This window comes from Lineus longissimus, chromosome 15 (genome assembly GCF_910592395.1).
Source record: "Lineus longissimus chromosome 15, tnLinLong1.2, whole genome shotgun sequence".
NCBI lineage: Eukaryota > Metazoa > Nemertea > Pilidiophora > Heteronemertea > Lineidae > Lineus > Lineus longissimus.
Window position 1 is genome coordinate 15,270,698 of NC_088322.1, and position 12,522 is coordinate 15,283,219.

Sequence of the window (12,522 nt, forward strand, 5' to 3'; positions counted from 1 at the left end):
GACGTAAAAGCATCATTTTTACACCTAGATTATTAGTAGCACCGTAAGTTAAAGAAACTCTGATACAAATCTGGCAAGAAATAAGCGAATGCAACGTGGCAAAGCTATGCGTTCCAAAACGGCGCGAAACGGACGGTGAGAAATTTTAGTCTTGGTTTTCCTTGCACTTCAGTCGTGACTATTATTAACTTGTAATAAAACAATCGGCGACTGATTCACTTGATTTTGATATCATTTTGCTTTTGACAGTACTAAATACATTGATTTTAATTGATATTCAATATGTGTCTATTAATAACCACTATTGGAACCTGTGTAATGGGTTTAATTTCCAATGAAACATAGGGAAAAGCCTAAAACCGATTACCATCCACGCTAGTGGGATTCTCTGGTTTCATTTTGCAGAATAGCGCTCCATACATCAGAAATCTCCTGTAAATTTAAACGCTTTTTGAAAACGTCGTTTAACCCTCCGGTCCTCGGCACCACCATTGGCTTTAGAGTCTGTTTCGGGGAGTTATTCCAATGTAAAACTAACCAATGTGGGCGTTGAACCTTCGGGTTAAAACTAAAGATTCCAGCTCTGAATTTCGATCTCGAAGCCTGGGTTAGAGAGAATTTTACTCTTAACATACCTGAATAGAAAATATTATTTCAATTCAAATTTTGAAACTCAGAATTTGAAATCAAAAATGAGATTCTTGGTTTCTTTTCAGGTATTTGGAGTTTTATTGCAAAAGAATGTTGAAGTTTCAGATTGGGACTATCAAAAATCCTAAACTGGAACTTAAACTTCCTATGAAACATGAGAGTTTCTGAAAATGGCATTTTAACGCTCAGATCTTGATTTTGTCATCATTTCCAACTCGGACTTCGACATTTGTAATTCAAAATTCGAATTAAACGTGACTGAGCGGTAATTGTTTACTACCGTGATAGCTTGGAGTGCTGTACTTAGCCATCCGCGTCTGACTTGAGTTCGAACTTCCAGTACCACATCGTCCACATAAGCGTCCGTAAAATCGCTTCCACGAATCGAGAGTCTTACCACTCCATATCCAAAACCCTGACGTAATCCCCACCACTAAACACATAAAGTATTTTAACATAAAAACTGAGTAGTCGGGTCGGATGACATCCGTAGAGCAGGGACAGTTGTGACTTGTTTCCCACCGGACCCGAAAATGCTGTTCGTAAAAGTAACACGCTATGACAATAGTTGCTGGGACTGTGTATAAAACTGAGAAAACACCAATGCGGATCATTAGCTTTTCTAACTTGTCCGTTTTTTGCCCACCTTGCGCTTTGATGACGTTTCGTATCCTGAATAGTGAGACAAACCCGGACAGGAGGAAACTTGTACCGATTATGAGGTACACGAACAGAGGAGCTAACACAAAGCCTCTGAGATTGTCTAAGTTTTGGTTGCCCACATAACAGATCCCGGCAATGGGATCCCCGTCAACTGACGACATGGCGAGGACTGCGATACTTTTTACTGAGGGGATCAACCAGGCTGCGAGATGAAAGTACTGTGAGTAGCTGGCGATTGCCTCCTGTCCCCATTTTAGTCCGGCAGCAAGGAACCAAGTAAATGATAGGATCACCCACCATATTGAGGAGGCCATCCCGAAGAAGTAGATGAGTAGAAAGACCACGGTGCATTCTGCTGGGCCTGTTGACGCGTACCTGATCACCTCGCCGTCACAAGCGACGTTCCCGTGACCGCTGATCAGTCTTACGATATAGCCAACGCTGACCATGAAGTAGCAAGCGCTGAGGAAAATGATGGGCCTTTCTGGGTATTTGAAGCGTTGCATGTCGATGAAAAATGTTGAGACTGTCATGAAGGTGGATATGCAACATAAAATTGACCACAGACCGATCCAAAACGATGCGAAAGTCTTCTCATCAGAGGTGAAGTATCCACTGAAGCAGGACATGCCGCAGTTCTTGATTCCGCCTGTCATAATTCGATTGTAATATCCGCTAGATTCGTCCAGGATTTTGACCATTGGGTAACGACATTTGCAGCTGCAGTCCTTTTCCGTTGATCCTCGGCCTGGGAATTCTGTTGGCAAGGTCGGGTATTTTGGTTTTGGTGTCGGAGTAGGATGGCTGGTGTTAAAGTCCATGCAGAGTTGGTCCTTGTCACCGTACTCCGGGAGGTTTTCGCACCGCATTCTTTCAGGCCATGCGAAGCCGTATTGCCGCATGAGAGGGGCACAGCCTGCCTTGGCCCTTTCGCAAACAGACCGGCAAGCGGGGAGACTCTTATGGTAGTTTGTCATACAGATTGGTGCGTACATACTGCACAGGAAGAACTTCAAATCTGGGGAGCATTGGATCTCAACCAGGGGCCAGAACTGGTGAACCTCGAGGCCTGCTTCCTCTTGCGAATCATGATTGAACTGATTCGGCATGTAAGTCATGTTATATCCGATTCCCCGGCACATCGGGATGGTGATCTCTTGACACTTTCGAGGTTGCTCCCTGTCACTTCCGCCGGCGTAACCAGTCCGCCAAACCACAGCCAGAAACAGCAACACGACAGTATTCCGAAGCGACATTTTGAATCAAATGAATTCGATATCCGCGAAACACTGGATGAAAAAGTGCGTGAATCTAGCGTGACATTTTAAAAAGATGCGGCACACAATGCACAACTGAAACGTACGGTGTGTAAACAGGGTAGCTTAAACGGACAATGCGGGTCCAAGAGAGAAGCTGCTACATCCACAAACGAGAGAAATATCCTATGCCTTTGAGTAGTCCGCTGTGTTATAGTAGTCCATGGTAAAGTGTACACGGAAATAAGCTGAGTTCCTGAGGTGCAGACTGCTGAATGTTTAGTAGAAATAATCCAAAGTATCGCTCTTACTGCTTATGCCCAAGAGCAAGAGAAATGCTTGCAAATAACTCGCTGGCTTAGGTCTTTGTGCCGATCAAAACCCGTCACTCCGTTTAACGCTCTGACAGGTGATGGATATGTCAATCAAAACCGCTGACCAATCACAGCGCTGTCAATTAATGAGCCGACGTCACGGTCTGCGGGTGCTGTGCTGGGCATGCGCGGGCTCTGAGAGGCTCGTAAGGATTATGCTGAGATCAAATCCGAACCTAAAAAGATAGAGATAGACGTTTTTGTTATTTTGTTAATATGTATCTGCTGATTCTTATACGATGTAAAAAAAGTTGGTTATTATCAATCAATGAGCTGAAATACGTAAAAAGGATGTGCAAATAGGTTATATTTGGTTCGCCTGAAAAGAAAAACGCAAATGAATTCACTTCGTACCTGTTTTTAGACCATGGTTTTCTCAGGCTTTCCCACAAATTTTTATCAATAAGGGAGAATCTGGTCATAAGATTTTCTTACTGCTGTTTTGGGTTCCGGTAGAAAGTTGGGTGACCCTTCTTTCGTCAGATCGAAGACTGAATTTGCAGTTACTTGTATTAGATTTTTTTCATTAACTAATGAACCCAGTCCTCGAAATATCGACTCCAAAGAGATTAAGGTAAGGTCAACAATAAATGCCAGAAGTCGTGTAATCTGAACGGGCAAAAACAACGTTTATCCCCCTCTATTTATTATTTTTAAACCCTTTGCATCCACTATATTTACTGTTTATTCAAACTGTATCTAACTTTAAGAAGTCAACGAAAACTTGACTTAAAGTTAAAGATCTGTTAACTTTGAGCAAATACTGCCCGACTATTACTAAACTGCAGTAAATAGGACAAGAATGGAATTGGTCTGTTTTTCTACGCGTATTTGCTAAAGGCTGATGTGCCATTGTTGTCAGCTCTTGAATTGGAAACCTTCATTGTGAGAATGATGGCCGCAACGCGCTGCTGTTGAGCGAATGGGCGGCGCTTTGGGTAATGGTGGAGGCGGAGCCACGCCACATTAGTGCGCCTCCAATGCGGATGAGCGCGGAGAATGGATTTTCACAGATCCAGCTTTTATACAGAACCAAGAAAGAATGCGATTTTTTTCTCTTTTTTCGCACATAAGTAAACACTGCATGTATGTGATTTATATACACATAGTGTACTTATGAAGGCGATTATATTTATTTTGCAAAAGTTCCTCCCATAAAATTACTCGCGTTTATAACTTATAGGAATACTTTGTTGTTAATAGGGCTCTAATCAGTAGGCATTATTAGACTCGCAGTGGCTAAAATAACAAGGCCAAATCCTGGCCTGACCGTGTGAATTTGGTGTGTAGGTTTGGCAATTGGAAATGACAGGCTAACAAAGGCAAAATGGAACAAATCACAACAAAACTTGTGTAAAAGTGACAATTTTCTACAGTGCCCCTCCCCGCGGGTTTGAGGAAGAATTAGGGAAGTTTTATTTGTGTAAAAGTGTTGTTTACTTTCGAAGATTTGCTAGATTTGTTGGTAAAGTCAGCTGTTTTACTTGGACTAATAGCGTAATGACTTCATGTTTCAAATTCTGTTAACTTGGGTCTGTTTGGGTTCTTAACTTTGTGCTGGCTAGTTCGGTTTCGATCCGTCACGTTTCTGTCGTTTTCAGATACTCGGCAGAGAATCGTTGTCAGGTGGCATGGGTCGGGCCCACTGAAAAAACCCGGGAATGGTCCCTAAATCCCAACCCTCACAGTATCAAGGACTGTTTGGAATAGGCTCTCGCTTCCTCACTAAAGGCTGTCCCTTTTTCTGACGAAGGTTTTGCTTCAGTCACAGCCGATATGTATTGAACCTATCACCATTTTCAGCCAATAACAGCAGTTATAAGTCCATACTTTGGTCAGAGGGAAAAGGGTAGGATGGCAGCAACTTTTTTTTGCAAAATTCATCAGACGGAAACTAAGATATTCCGTCCAGAGCTGAGCTACCAAGCCCCTCCCACAATATCTCCCTGCGATAACAGCCAGATCCGACCTGCAGTTCCAGACGTCTAATCCCTTAATGTTTTTCCACGTTCTGCCCCAGCAGCAGGTCCTACTGCTGGCCGAATCTCAGCCTGCCACCCGTGGGTTGGAAAGCCAAGCACCTGATTGAGAGCTTGTTTTGCCAGCGATCGTGTCGGGCAGAATCGAGAGAAAAGCTTTTTATTACTAAGCTGCGACTTTTTCCAGTGAAATAAAGACATGTATGTACTTTTGAGCTTGGTTGAAATTGGCTTTTATCAACCGAGGTACTTTTGCTGTGGGTTAGAAAGCCAAGCAATCTAGAACTTGTTTTGCAAACCTTGGCGCACAACCCAGCCAAAATTTAGCTTTGGTTTCCTCGAACTTTTGAGGTAGCTCAGACGATTCTTTGAGCATATATTCTCATGTTCAATTTACGTAGGGAATGTGCATACCGGTATGTCATCAGCACTTTTCATAAGATAATTTCTGTATGATACAAAATACATGTATGACTGTTATTACCTATACAGAGCATGGTGACAATAATCTGTACTGAACAGAGACGTTATTCTCAGAGGTACAACAATGACATAGCCACAGACACAAATAGAGACGCTGTCGTCATGTCTTGTGCATTACTCCAAAGGTATGCAGAAATGTACAGATACATTATATGGTGATTAATATCCAAGACGTTACCATGGAAACTAGAAGAAAATCCCTGCGACTCTGCCGAGTCTCATTTTTCCAGATTCTGACAGATCAGTTTCACACTAACTTGCTGAAACACCTGTGTACTGATGTACGTATTATTTGGTAATGTACACGATTTTTTCATCTTTCTATTCTTGGAGTGGAATGGTTCAGTATATATAGTAATCTTCCTCTCGAGTTGGTGGATTTCGTGTAAAATTATTATCGGTTTATACATATACGAAAATAGATAAATACAATGCAGTAACGAAGTGATGAAATTGTCAATATTACTAGGCAAGTTGAGATTCATCACTCTGCTAGTGTTGTATCTTACTTCTGCGCACATTGATCCAGCCAATGTATTCGTTGAGACCAACTTCACGCGCATCACATCATTGTAAAAAACTTTTCTCCAAATTCAATCAACTATTTACTCACATTTGAATTAGAACTTAGGCGAAATGCACAAAACAATACAACTATCCCAACATAAGCTGACCCAGTACATTGTACATGATGCCAAGAAAGCTTTACGCGTTTGCTTGACCAAGCCTGGTATGCCTGGTGCTAGCGTAGTAATCCTCTTAATACGTCAGATCAGTTATTACAACTGATGAGGCGGGTTGAAGGGTTGCAGCACCCCGGCTGTTGGCAAAACAGAGCACAAGAATTAAGATGGAGCAAAATTGAGATGTTTTGCAACATTTTCCAGAAATCTGGCGAATCCTATCCACCTGGCGGTCTAAGCTGGTAATATGTTAACCCATTTAGTCCTGGCAAGGCGCGGCACTGGGTGAAATCTTGAAGGCGTCTATGACTATGAATGCCAGCAGACCCAAGTTATGTCATACCAGTCCAGTGCCGAGTTGTTCCAGAAAAGTTTGGTACGAATCTTGTGTTAACTTTAGCTTGGCGTTACGTTAAATATATAGACCTGACTCAAGGAGATAACGCCAAGTTCAAAAGTTATCGCCAAGTTAGTAATCTAACTGGGTTTGAAACCGGGCCTAGCTCACTTTTTTGTCAAGGCCTTATAATCATCTTACCGCAATGGAAAATTGGTATTATCATGATGTCAACAAGCAACTCGATATAGTTCCCCTTTAACTACCGAAGCACGATTCTTAATAAAACCTATTTGACATTTCTCATCATCGTCCAGGCCTACCCCATTACCAGTTAATACCTCTAAATTGACACATTAAATTAATTGCTGGTAATTTTCCTCGCTCATTATGGATGTCACAACATCGCCCGGACAGCGCTCGTTTTATAAATTGTAAATATCACGACTTGCCTTTTGTAATGCGCAGGCTGGCGGCGAGCTGGAATAGGATTTTAACTCTACATCACTCCTGATACAAACTTCGCGTCGACTTGTCAGGTTGACAATTACATGTATTGTAAACTGTAGGCTTGGCTTGTAATATGCAGCAGTCTATAAACTGGTGGGAGGTTTGAATTTAAACACAGAAGTTACTGAATTTGCAGCGGTTTTAAAAACTATTTCATATTCCCCAATGTATCATACCATGAATGTAAAAAAAACTAGTGCGCCGCCAAGCAGCGACGTCTGGAACCAAAACCAAAATGGCTGCCGGATGATTCATGAATCTTTCCTTTCAATGGGTTTATAAATTGCATTGCGTGTACAGCCCGGAGCCCCACCCAAAATAAGTTAAACACTTGGCAATTTTAGGATCTAGTATGCTTTGCTACACGAGCTTCGTCAACAGCAGCATCATCTCGGATTTCAATTTGATAATTGGGTCAATTTGGAACCTTTGGTAACCACACCCAATGTTGTCAAAATCAATTTAATGGTAAATCTATTTGAGTACAGAATAAAATATTTCATATCACACGGCTTTATAACGATTTCATTGATCAACAGTATTGGTATAATTACATGTGTTACCAATTAGCAGTTTTGTCCCAATGCGTGAAGTACTGGGAGGTCTTTAGTTTTAATTCTTTATTTTGCCTTGTTTTGAACCGTAAATGTCACCATTGTTTATCATTTTTGCAATATTGGTTTTTGTATCAATACTCAACACTGAGTATGATGCAAAAGACAATACGTTATTTTGTCAGACTACAAACGTACCAAGGTCTGTTGTGTTGCCCAGTCCTGTGCACTATAAGCCTTTAAACCTTGTTCCTGCTACCCAAATCAGTTGATATCACTAAATTCGTTTTATCGATGTATTGATTGGAGTGCTATAATTAATATCGGCATATATAGAACATGTAAAAATTGTCAATACCGACACGGGGCTAAAAAGTGCATTTTATTGTGTGTGCTTGGGAGGTAATTAAAGGTTTGGCGTGGAGAAATGTGTTGTGGTTGCATTGTGGAGTGTACATGTACCCGGGACATGTACAAGGTTGCATTTAGCCTCGGAAATTCCAGCAGCCGATTCTAATCATCCTCCGGAGTGGCCCACTGGGTGAGTCCCAGCGCCAACCAGGCCCAGAACCAGGGCCAGGTATCTAGGAATTTGCTTGAGATAGCGTTAAGTAAATGAAGGGTGGGACGTCATATTATGTGACTTTTTCGGCTGAGGGTGAAGAATATGCAAGACGGCCATATGCGTCTATGGAAAATGTTTGGGTGTGGACTCTATTGAGGTGCAAAGTATTGATACACCGGACGTTTAGCACGACAGGGATCCAAATACGTTTTTGCCTAAATAGGGGTCTTATCCTTCCGTGTGAATAATTATGTTTTTAAGATTAATTAGTATGAATTTTTATATTGATTAGTATACTAATTAACAGACTAATGATTAACCGCCAGCACCTGAAAACGCTTGCTGTGCGCAGCTGACCCTTGTTTCCTTACAACTCCTTTGTTTTCCACCCTAAGATCATTATGAAAATAGTATTAGTAAATAAGGTGTTAATTAATTGTTTTGGCACGAGTTGGCCAGCTGCCCTTAGAATCCACGATCAGATGTTGTTTATTTTAACAGCAGATTGCCGTAAAAACACAACTCATAGTCGATCTGACAACCTTAAAATAGTTGATTTACACAAATGTTGGTTGAACTTCCTGCGTCCAACAAGGGTTGTTCTATGTGATTTTTAACACCATCGAAATCCGCAGTTGCAGTATTGGCCCTAGTTTTCTTTACATCATAATATCCATCTAACCCCCCCCCTCCCCCCCCCCCCCCGCGATTGCAAAGCAATAACTGCTGACATTGGTTAGGAGTGCCCGTTTTGCATCCCGAAAATGATTCAGCAATTCTTTAACAGACCAATTCTCTCACAACAATGAGACTATATCGCCAACTGGATCCCTATTACTCAATATGAATACATCGGTATTGGATATCTGGGATTCGATAATCTGCACGATATCTCTGGCGCCACAATCATAAAACTTTAAGCATCCCCACAGCGGTCACATACATCTTCTTTTGAATTTCTCTCCAGTTGCCATGCCATCGTCTGTTCAATAAAACATGGCAGTCGCAAGGGCCTTAGAAATCTTAGTAAATAGACGATTGTGCACGGCATGGTATTTATATTGTGGCTACATCTGAGATAATGGCATAAGGAAGAAGAATAAAGGTATGAAACAAGTGGAAACATGAACTGAGAGCCATCGATTTTTCAGGCTGCTGTCATCTGAGTCATCTACGAATATAGAATCGGATAGTTTGCCGGGTCCTTTTGGATTCAATACAAGCCATGTCAGCTTTAAGGGCATGTAGGGATGAGCAGTTCGTGTCAGTATAGGCCTACAAGAAAGTTGTGTCGGCTGCTTATTTTGAAGGTTCACCCAGTTTAGTCTTCTTGGGGAATTAGTCAACCTGCAGATGTTTGGATGTTGGCAGTACCAATATACGTGTAGTTATAACCCCTGTCCGGATAATGTTGTGTTAGTTTGAGTCCCAATACCTAGCATGTCCGGTTGGCTGCTACTAGAAATGTTTGGTTCATACATTGGCATCGGAGACAAGCCCAAATATCCAAATGTGGCCCAACCTTGTTGTACACTGAACCATCACCCACCCTAGCCCCATACTCTAGCCCTGTGTCTCATTCACCAGGAATAGCGCACACATGCCTTGGCCCTAGGGCATGGTGAATTTAGATAATCACGGGGCGACGATGACACGGCTTCTCTAAGATTTCACACCTTGTGAAGTTCCTTTGTGTTCAAGTGAAAAGTTACCCGATTTACTACAGTTCTGAAAGCGGAACGCATATTTTGAACATTTTGAAAAATGCGAGGTTGGGTGTCATTAAGGAGGAACTACATTGAACAGACTTAGCTATTCGACTTGAGTGTTTAATGTTTGTAACAAATTGTGAAAAAGGGCGATTGGGGTACTGAGTAAAATGGACAAGGCATTACTTCAAGATAATGGCTGCGACGCTCGCGGATCGTTTTCTTCCGAATCCACCAGTCCATCAGAGCAATATCATGAAATCGAATTTCCTCTTTTGCTATAGAAGCTTAGCCAACAAATGACAAAGGCCATAAAAGTGATACAGTGAACCTCGAACGAACAAGAGAAGGTAAAAGAAATGAAATACTGCAGTAAAAATGGATGTAGATGCTTGAATCAAAATTAAAGGAGATAAAACAAAGGTTCTTGTGGCTAAACTATGATTTTTCGTGGTGCCAGATACACTGTTCAGATGTTTTGTTGTCATTTCATTTCATTTCAAAATCAAGTGGCATTCAAAATATGAGAAACAACTTACTTGACTTCGATGAATCGATTATCCTCAAGAATCAAACACAAGCTTTGTCAAAATATTCCTAATTGTCATCAATCAATATCGTCACTCTCTCAGCAACAGTCGAAACCAAAATGACCCAGGTCACCCTGAATTCTGCTTATTAATTACATTAAACGCCAGTATTGTACAATTAAAACACGTCCTAGGACTCCCTGGTGATATCTTCCGTGGGTGAAGAATTGTAGATTTATGACAAGTCCACGATCAGCCACTCCCGTAGAACAGCTCAAGCTAACTTGAGTGCAATCACCAATACATTCATGTACAGTTGTATACCGAGTTTACATTGGTTATTCCACCAGGTTAGATTGAAACAAAGCAATGGACAAAACCACGCGGGATTTCGCCTGATTTTCTAACCTCCTGCCAGGAGAGCTGTCAATCCGTTGCGCATGACTGGTCACGTGATTTGCAAATGACACATGACAGTAGGACAATTCGCAATTCGTCTCTAATTTTCAACCTAAATATACAAAGACTGCAATACATTCGGTGTACATTGTGCACGTATTTAATAGTTCACTTTGAGTGGGAAGTTTTGATAAAGGTCTGCACAAGGTGTAGTAAATCGAACCGTTTAGCACAATGTTTTAAACGGTGACATAGCCAGGGATGGCCCCGCCATTATCCTTCATTGACATATCAAATAATGAACATAAAATTGTCGGATGATAACACCAGAATGACGGCAACATTTCCAAATATTTCTCGGTTCTTGTCGCTCTGACATGTCGCCCCTGTGGAGATTTTGAATTTGGTTCACCAGTGGTGGCCTATGCGGTGAGAATTCGCATTGACTAATACGTGTTATTCCCCAGTATCTCACAAAAGATAGCTTGTCCGATTCAACCCCCATCAACGTGAACATTGGTGTTCTCATTTTTTTCATATCCGTTTTCATAAAGTCGGGAAGTTTTAATTCTGAACGTATGTTACGAACCGGGGTGTCCGCCAGTATCGGGTTAGTTCCTATTCATATTGCTTAAAAATTGCGTTGACAGAAATTTGTTGATTGACAGCTAAAACATTTAGTAAAAAAATATTGTGTACATCCTTAAAGTGACTTAATAATTAGTCATGAATGTTACATGCAAAGCAAAGCATGTCCCAAGACGTGTTCTGAGTTCGGTTTAACATGTTCGCCGTTCCACCAATCACGTCCGTACAAAACGAAAATAAACTCGATAACCGGATTGAAAAAAAACATTAAAAAATCGCCTCATTTTAGTCATTGTTGAATAACTTAAAGATACGCCTATATCAAAGCTCCGTGGGGGATGCCAGAATCAATTACGAAGGAATATTCAAGCCAGCAAATAAAAAATAAATATATTCCTTGCGTAATCGTTTGATAATTATCATGCTTTCATATCAATAATACTTTTGGTTCTTTCATTAAATACAGCGTGCACGATCTTCAATTTTGATCTACAGTCACGTACTTATACATTTACACATTTACACTTATACATATCTGTGAATCGATAAAACAGATGTTGGGATGATTTTAAAGCGAAATTAGTGATTATTATGTTTTGATGGCATGGTGTCAAGCCCAGGTGCCAAGGCCACTGAACTCATTTCATTAGGCTCTTTGGTGCTAAAACTGGACAGTTACCGACCTCTATCATAAATGACCTCTTGGCCCTTCGTTGTGCTAAACTTGCTCGGATACGGGTTATCTGGTACAAAGCACTCATAACTAGTTATTCTTGATTTTCACAGCTCTCTCAATCAAGATGTGTTGAAATCATCCAACATTATGGTCCTTCACACTTTAAAAAATAGAACCTAATGCTTTGATTATCCCAGGTCTTTTCTTTTTTTTCAACTCCAGTCACTGGGTACATTGTTCCACGGCAGAGCATGGTGGACAGAAATTACGCTGACTGCCAGCAGCCTCCGCATGCAGAAACGGTCCAGGTACGGCGCCTAGGGAAACACTGGTCCATGTTCAAACTGAAGCCTCTCGTAGAGTCTCCAAGAACATCTAACTGCAGCGAACTGTAACCGTCTGCTCTGGGTTATACTTCTCAAAGTTCATGAAACTGTTTCAAGCATCCTGACATGCAATGCCATGATGTGACTTTGAAATATACAGCATGGTCAAAGGCTTTCATCACAGACATAGTTACATTGTTACATGGACTCTGAAGGAACAACTTGGAACAATTTTCGCA

The 12,522-nt window shown here is 41.3% G+C and overlaps 1 protein-coding gene across 4 annotated transcripts in view; it reads right to left on the reverse strand.

Moving 5' to 3' along the window:
- Positions 1-674: 674 nt before the first annotated feature.
- LOC135499591 (frizzled-5-like) overlaps positions 675-12,522 on the reverse strand; it is a 66,396-nt gene continuing 54,548 nt past the window's right edge. For 3 of the 4 annotated variants that reach the window (XM_064790453.1, XM_064790454.1, XM_064790456.1), the window contains one exon: positions 675-3,120. In XM_064790453.1, coding sequence (XP_064646523.1) covers positions 900-2,570 — 1,671 coding nt within the window. In that variant the 5' untranslated portion in view covers positions 2,571-3,120 and the 3' untranslated portion in view covers positions 675-899. Of the gene's footprint in view, positions 3,121-10,303; positions 10,392-12,522 lie in introns of those variants that run through there. The other variant, XM_064790455.1, reaches the window with a different exon arrangement.